Source organism: Patagioenas fasciata, chromosome 25 (genome assembly GCF_037038585.1).
Source record: "Patagioenas fasciata isolate bPatFas1 chromosome 25, bPatFas1.hap1, whole genome shotgun sequence".
Classification (NCBI taxonomy): Eukaryota; Metazoa; Chordata; class Aves; order Columbiformes; family Columbidae; genus Patagioenas; species Patagioenas fasciata.
The window spans coordinates 2702774-2710978 of record NC_092544.1 but is presented as its reverse complement, the minus strand read 5'-3'; the positions used below and the strand labels follow the sequence as shown (position 1 = coordinate 2710978).

At 54.8% G+C, this 8205-nt stretch overlaps 1 protein-coding gene across 1 annotated transcript; it reads left to right on the top strand.

The window, feature by feature from the left end:
* The first annotated feature begins 104 nt into the window (after positions 1-104).
* NCDN (neurochondrin) lies at positions 105-3869 on the top strand. Its single transcript, XM_065857151.2, has 6 exons — positions 105-363; positions 723-1709; positions 1902-2128; positions 2305-2529; positions 2721-2863; positions 3184-3869. Exons 1-6 carry the CDS (start codon positions 262-264, stop codon positions 3618-3620), a joined length of 2121 nt encoding a protein of 706 aa, XP_065713223.1. The 5' UTR covers positions 105-261; the 3' UTR covers positions 3621-3869.
* The last annotated feature ends 4336 nt before the right edge of the window (positions 3870-8205 follow it).

Sequence of the window (8205 nt, the reverse complement as noted above, 5' to 3'; positions counted from 1 at the left end):
CTTAGAGCGGCTCGGGGCGGGGCGGCGCCGCCCTCCCGCAGCCAGCGGGCCAGGAGGCCGCGCAGCCACAGGTGATTTGCCCACAGGCCGTACGGAGGAGGTGGCTTCGGGGGCTGCACAACAAAACGGCAGGCGATTGGTTAGCGATGAGGAGGTGGCACGCGGATTGGCTGAGAGCCGGCACGTGGCTTCGGGCGGCCTGGCGGAACAGCGGTGAGGGAAGGGACTGAGAGACAGCGGGTGCCACGGACCCACCTGGCCATGGCCGCGGGCTCCGGAGACGGAACCGCGACGCTGAAGAGGTGTCTCGGTGTCCTCAGAGACGCGAGAAACGACAGCGAGCAGTTCGCAGCCCTGCTGCTGGTAAGGAAGCGCTGCGTGGCGGCGCCATCGCCTCGGGAACAGACAGGGGGGCGGAGAAACCGGCCGCTGGAACCGGGAAACCTCTGGTGCTGGGGACTTGGGGACGAGGTGCTTCAGTGCTCTGGTGTGTCCGTCAACAAAGTGGAGGGACCCGGCCTTGGCTCGGGCCTGCTGAGGGCTGGTCAGCGCGGCCACACTCCTGAAACAGCCTGGTGAAGCCCTCGGTTAGCACTCAGACCAAGTGCCCAGCTCAGTGAGTCCTTCTCAGTACTAATGAAAGTTGTTTAAGGCTTCTTACCTGCCTGTTCAATCCCGTAAATTTAGCAATGCTATGCACTCATCCCCGGTTTGCCTTGCAGGTGACCAAAGCGGTCAGAGCTGGAGAAGTTGACACCAAGACCCGTCGCCAGATCTTTGATGCGATTGGGTTCACGTTTCCAAATCGCCTGCTGGTCTCCAGGCAGCCCCCGGCCGGCTGCCCCCCACACACCTTCCGTGCACTGGGCCTGACACTGCTGGCGTGTTTCTGCACCGACCCAGAGCTAGCTGGGCACTCCCAGATCCTGAACAAAATCCCAACCTTCAATGACATCCTGGTGTCCCCCTGCGAACCGGACTGCACGTCCATGATTGATGATGCGTACCAGTGCCTCAGTGCTGTCATGGCCACTGCCAGGGGCCCCAGAGAGCTGGTGACCAAAGGGACGGTGTGTGCCCTGTGCCAGGCCTACGTGAAGAGCGGTTATGGCTCTGACCGTGCTTTGACCCTGCTCTTGGGGCTGTTGGCCATAGCAGAGGCGAAGTGCTGGCAGAGAGATGCTCCACACCTCCTGGCCGTGCTTAGCAAGCTCTCCGACGATTTCCTCAAGGCTGAAGACATGACCAAATTTGAGCTGTGTGAGGTTCTGCCTCGCTTCGTCCCCCTGTCGCCACCGCTCACACAGGACCCACAGGGCCGTGAGTGCCTGCACAGACTTTACAAAGGGCTGGCTGACATCTTGGGCAGTAAACTCAGCCAGTCGCAGCGAGACCCTGCTCTGAAGCTCGCTGCCTGCCTCGTGCAGGCCTGCGGGTCAGAGTGGATCCCAGCAGGGAGTGCTGGAAGCAAGTTCCTGGCCTTGCTGGTGAACTTGGCTTGTGTGGAGGTTCGCCTGACCCTGGAGGAGCCAGATCCTGTGGAGGCAGAGGGGAAGAAAGAAGTGGTGACAGCCTGCTATGTCCTTATCGAGATGGGGATCCAGGAGTGCCTGAGAGAAGAGAAACCACTGCTGGAAGACATGCAGAAAATACAGCTCATGAGGATCATGGAAGAGGCATTTGGAGCTGTAATATTCTACTTAAGACAGGTGATGCAGGGTTTCTCTGGGAGGGTTTGACTACTGTTCTCTGGGACGCTTTATGGGTGCTCAGCAGCTCACAGCCATGGCTCTGTAGAGAAAGATGCACACATTGGCCCACTGTGGTTTTCATACCTGCGATAGCTCAATGAAACAGCAGCCTTAATATGTCATTTTCCATCTGCTTGCTTCTTCATGCAGGTTAAACAGGAGAAGCTAGAAGATCCTTTCATATTTGCTTCTGTTCGAATCCTTGGAGCCTGGATGGCAGAAGAGACATCTGCCCTCAAGCAGGAAATCTGTGAGATCTTGCCTTTCCTTGTTCATTATGCCAAGAAGCTTTTCCAAGAGGGCAGCCCAGCTGTGAGTCTTCCCCAGCCGGAGCTGGTCAGCACTGAGGGCTCTGACTTACCCCGGGATGCTCTGAGGTGCATATTTTAAGCACAGAGGTGATGCATTTTAGCACAAACCTGCTCAAATCTGTTTCTATTTTCCTTTCTTCCTGTAGTGCCTATTCTGGGACTCTTTTCTTCCCCCCAGATGGATGTAAATGCAGGAATTAGACCCATACTACCTCATGTTCCAAATTTCTTTCCCCTTCCAGGTTTCTGCTACCTGGCTTTTGCCATTTAACAGCAGAGGACAGACCCCGGGACATCCTCATCGCAGCAGGGGCACCAGCACTGCTGTGTGACTATTTCCTCCATCAGTGGCAGCTGCTGACCTCCGAGCCCGGGTCCCCAGCTCCGCTGACAAGCGCTGAAATGAGTCTACAGACCCTGTGTGGGATTTTCCTTAACCTGGTTGTGACTGCACCAGATCTCATCAGGTAACAGAGCTGCAGGAGCTGACTTTAAGCTTCTTGATGGGAAGAAAGAGGGGGTGTTGTGAAGTGAGCTTGCCAGATCCCTTTTTCAACACCAGTTACGTTACTTCTTCGGTCCGGTATTTAACCTTGACATTTTCAGGTGCTTCTGACTCTGCTCAGGAAACGCATCTCAGGGTTTGTTTTCTCTCTAGGCGAGACAAAACCTTTTCCTCCTTGATGGACATGTTGCTGAAGTCTCTTCCACTGGTGCTGCCCCAGAAAGATCACCTGGTTCTAGCAGCCAACTTTGCCACCCTGGGTCTGATGCTGGCCAGGATTCTTGCCAGTCCAGCAGGTAAGAAGAGTTCCCGCTGGCAAAGCTGTGCTTTGCTCTGCATGGGCAAGGCCAGGTCTGGGTGGCTGGGCTGGAGAAAGCAAATACAAGGGGAACAAGGTCCAGTTTCTGTCATTGGAAAAGTACAAACCCAAAAATCTGGAGGAGCAAGGAATATAGAGAAAATTCAGCAGGGTGATGGGTTTGGATTAAGAGATTTCCAGGTCAGAAGGATGGTATTCTGCTCTCCCCAAAAGCCCTACTGCAGACAGACCCACCGGAGGGTCCCTCCTTTGGGCAAACAAGCTTTGTAGAGACTTACCATTCCCTTTTTCTTGCAGTTCTGCAGGGGACCCAACCCGCCAAGGAGTTTTTCGGAGCCACCATTCGCTTCCTATCGCAGGCCCACGCTGCCCAAGCGGAGCCTGGCAGCGACACCTTGGCCATGGCTGTGTCTCCCGACTATGGCAGCGCCTGGGCCGAGCTCTGCGAGCTGTGGCTGCTGGGGATGCAGGCGCTGGCGGGCTGCGTGCCGCTGCTGCCCTGGCTGCCGCAGGCCGTGCTGCAGGCGCGGTGGCTGGAAACCCTCGCAGACCTACTGACCCGCGTCGATCCAGCCTCGGTGGATTTTGAACTCATTGCTGCTTTCCAAGGCGTGTTGGTAGAGCTGGCCAGAGCCAGCAAGGCGTGCAGGGATGTCATCGTGTCACACCATGGCGGGGAATGGGCCAACCTTTATGGGATGGCAGCTTTGGAGCAGTGTCTGTCTGAGCAGTGAAGAGCCAGCAGCAGGAAGCCAGATACCTGCACGAGATCTGTTCAACACCCTTTAGTGCCAGATAAGGACAAAAACCCCACATTTAAATGGCAAAACTTTATAAAACTGGAGCGATACAGCAGAGCTCAGCGGGATTTGCACTGTCCGCAACCTGCTGCACAGAACCATTGCTGCCCCAGAACATTTCAACATGCACCTCCTTGACCTGTAATATTTATTTTTGCAAACAGCCTGTTTTATTATTAAAGGTGTTTTGATTCATTTTTCAAACTCCTGCAGTGTTGGGATTTATTTCTGCGCAGCTTTCCTGCCTCTCCCTTTAACATGCTTCCAGTTTTGTCACGGTGAGCCCTTCAGGACGTCCCCTTATTTTCTGTCAGAGGCCTGCAGATGTTGGTACAGAAACCTGTCATTACACCTAGAGAGGTGCAAAAGGTGGGAACAGGAATAACTTTAACAGATGGCAGTGAGAATAACTCTGTAGCTTGGCACAGACCTGTGCCACTCAGGGTAAAGATGCACCAAGGCCCTTTTGCTGTGCTGCAGGATGAGCCCTCTGCTCTTAAGTGCAACTGGTACCATCATCTCAAATTTATGCCTAGAAAACCTTCACAGCACTGCTCACTGTGGACTGTTTTACTCTGTAAAACATCTGCACAAGGTGCAGCCATGAGGATTTGCTCAGGCTCACTCACTCCGGGGCTGAGATGTACATGGGGAGTTTTCTGTTCTTGCAAGGCAAGGGGTGCGAACCGCAAAGACCCCAGAGCATTCGGCTATGGACTGTAAAAGCAGAAATGGGTGAATTACACATCGCAAACTCCCTGAAGACCGAGGAGCAGAGAAAAAGACCAGATGTAAAAAAGCACACACATGTACGACGGGGGAGTCAATCACCATGCAGCCTGGGCTGACAGCTGGGGAGCCTGGACACATAAAAACCCCAGAAAGAGAAGCGAGGTGCTGTGAGCATTTCAGGGCTGGGCTGGTGGAGAATGACTCAGCTGGGCCTGGGAGGATTTTCCACCAGGTGTCAGTCGAGGAGCAATTTGGGAGCTGCAGCTTCGCCAGGGACCAGCTCTGCCACCAAACCACGGCGCTGATCCCAGCTGCACCCAAAACTCAGGCTGGGGGGCTGTGGAATCATCTCATTGAGACAAAAATCAAGCGAGGAGCTGTCTCAAAAGGATGGCGGCTGATTCTGGGTGCATTCCTGCTTTATGCCATACTTTTAGTTTGTTGCTTTATGAAAGCAAACACCTTACACAACCGGAGAGGGGGCATCTGCTGTTGCTCAGGAAAAGTATCTTTCTGATCTTTCCAGCTCAGCCCTGAAAAGTTAATGCAAGTTGGAACAAGGGTAGGTCCTACCAGAAGAAAGCGATGTGAGCCAAAGAGGCAAATGAGCCTCCTGGCCCTGGAAAAGAGCAGAGCTCTGCTGGAGCGTGGGCTGGGAGAGTGTCCCCAGCCTGCCAAGAACACCTCATTCTGCACCGCAGGGAAGCAGCAGCACCTTGGAAGAGAAAAAAAACACCATCCAAACCCTCAAACACTTTACCTTCCACTATTTCCAGTCTCTATGTTCTTCTGCCTCTGGTCAAAAAGTGTAGGTTTCCTATTAATGAAAGGCTATCATTAGTGTTAATGAGCGATATGTGCCTGTATCAGCAGGAGGGTGCTCACCTCTCTCCCCCAGCGCTGTACTGAGCTCGCTGTGGTTTGCAGAGCTGGCTGGACTGTCGTTCATCCCTGTGGGCAGCGGTAGGAGCTTCCACAACACCTGAGCAGAGATCCTGGTCTGCCAGACCCTGCCCAAGCCCAGAGCAGTCCTAGACCAAGAGACTTTGGGCTGCTGGCCTTTAATTCCCAGGCGGGATCTCTGGGAGCAAACCAAGAGCCTGGGGACGTCCTCCAATTTACCCTTCACCACATCCCAGTGGGCTTTGGCCACCAGCAGGTGCCTGGGGAAGAGCACCTGTCCCTCATTCTCATGGTCTTCAAGGGCAAGTCCCATCAGGTGTGGGAAGGACCACCCATGCCAGAGCTGGACCCTCCCAGAGACCCTGATGGCTCATCGTACACTTGTTTCTTTGCACAACACAAACCACACTCCTTGTGGAAGGGAGATGGTGCCCCAGCAGCCTGGCCAAAGCTGCGAAGGCTGCGGGGTCCCTCCTCGGTCACCCCCAGCTTTGTGAACCCAGCCACAGGCTCTGCCACCAGCACCTGGCGTCTGAGGGCATCGATCCCCTAGTGCCAGAGAGGTGGATGATGGCATCACCTAATGTCCCTTGTCTGCCACAGCACTTTCAGATCCTGGCACAGAGCAAGATTTCAGCCAGCAAGGCCCAGAACAAATCGTGTTTTATCTCCTGGTGCATTTCCAACACCAGGGTGAGCTCTCCGGGTAGATTGTTCACTGTGGCTTGGACAAGATGAATAAGACTCCAGAGGAGCACATGGCACATTCTGTTTCGCTTTGACAGCTTAAATGTCATAATGCCATTGCAAACCCAACTGTGCCATACATTATCTTACAGTGTTTATTCGTATCACCCCAAAAGCACTGGCAATAAAATTAAATATTTCATAAGGCTGCTGCCTTGCAGAACCAAGCGCAGCCCCCTCCCACAAACCTCTTGCCACAAGATGTCACAGGGGCTCTGAGGGTGCGAAGGGGCTGCCCTGTTCCCTGCCCACCCATTGCCACGGTCCCTGTGCATCTCCCCAAAGCCCTGCCTGGCTCTCCAGCCCCACGACAAGCAGCTTCCTTCCCCACCCATAGTCCCAGATGTGGGAAATCACAGGAGCAGCCCGCGTTTCTCTGAAGTGTCGATAGGAGACAGGCTTCTGGGGACGAACCAATTCATCTCTGGCTGGGTCAGAGACCTGTGCTCACATACTTTTGTCTCCATGCCCCTGCTGCCCTGCTTGGCAGGTATTTCGGCTGCTGACCCCCAAAAGCAGAGGTCACTGCCCCACGCCCCTTGCACACCACATTGCCACAAGCCAAATTTGCCTAGCATCTTCAGTGTCAGCTTTGCCTTTTGTTTTTCCTTCCATTTGTCTGTCAGTGTTGCAGGTTTCCTCTGCTCCATCTCATTTTCGGGGGGATACACGGCTTCTCTCTGAGCTGCTGCCGGGGAGCATCCTCCTGCCCACCCCGTGGTCCCACGCACAGGCCAGCTCATGGCCCTTCCTGCCTGGATTTTTCACAGTTTCACCTCTTTCAAATGAATAAAGACTCAGCATTATACGGACTAGATGAGCAAGAGGTGTTAAGAATGAACTGGAACATAACTGCAAAATACAGCATGTCCAATCCAATTTTTCCTAGCAAATGAAACGGATCTGGCGGAAAATAAATACGGAACTTTCAGGAGCAGCGTCCTTGAACAGCATTTGAGGGGGGATGAAGAGATTTGAATAGATCAGCCCTTTACACCTCTGCACATCCCTCCTCCCTCCCTTAAATGCCATCTTTAATAGAAATAAATTAGAATAAATGATCAGCCTTTGCCTCCTAAAGACAGGTGGCAGGATAATATTAAAAGAAATGAATAAAAATTCATTTAATGAGCATTGTTAATTAAACCTGGAAATCAAAGAGGTCTGAGTTGTGGGAATTCAGAGGAAAAATGAAAATGAAGGGAGCTGTAGCTCGGGGCAGGAAGAGTGGAATTAAATTAAATGCAATGTGGGATTGTGTTTGTTAATGTCTATCACACATCACGGTGTATTACAGATGGGGGTAAAGGGTTTGTTCTCTGTTCACACACAAATTACACTCTGCCACCAATGGAAAGTCCCACGCAGCAATGGGCAGCATGGTGAGGTTGTGGGGACCCCGTGGGGACATGGTGGCCCCAAAGCATGGGCGTGGGGCCCGTGGGCTGTGGGGAGCATGTGCGAGTCTGCATGTGTGTCCGTGGGTGTCAGAGTGCAGTGGGGTGTGTGTGGGCCAGGGCTGCTGTGCATCCCCCTGTATCCCCCCGCATCCCTGTGCGGGTGCATCACCGCACCGGCGGGGGCAGGGGCAGCCGCCTGCGTGTGCGTGTTACCGGTGGGGAGGTCAATGGGGATCACTCTGTGCTCGCCCGCCGGTAGCCGGTGCCCGTTGCCGCGTTCAGTCACCCGGTGCTGCGCGCCCGTCTCATCCTGCCCCGGAGGGAGGGCCCGAACAGAGGGAGGGATGGAGAGGAGGGAGGGATGGAGAGAAGGAGGCAGGGATGGAGGAGGGAGAGGAGGGCGGGGAGGCAGGCACGCTGCCTGTCGTTGCTCCCCCGTTTTCCCTCGCTCACTCTCACCCAGCGCCCGCCCTCCCGCCCGTCCCCTCGGGTCTAGAACCAGGCCTGGAGCACCCCCAGACACTTTTCTATCTCCCCTGGCAGCGCCTGTGGCTTCGCGCTCCCGGTCGGGAGCCCCAGGCTCCCCCGGCAGGACCGGCCCCGGGCCCCGCTCCGGCCGCCGTCGGGCGGAGGTTGCAGCTGCAGCCGGGCCCGCACTGTGCTCACGGCCGGGGCACCCGCTGCTTGCTCGGGCTAATAAAGTCAAACCGTAGAGCATCACCGCGGTCCCGAAGCCC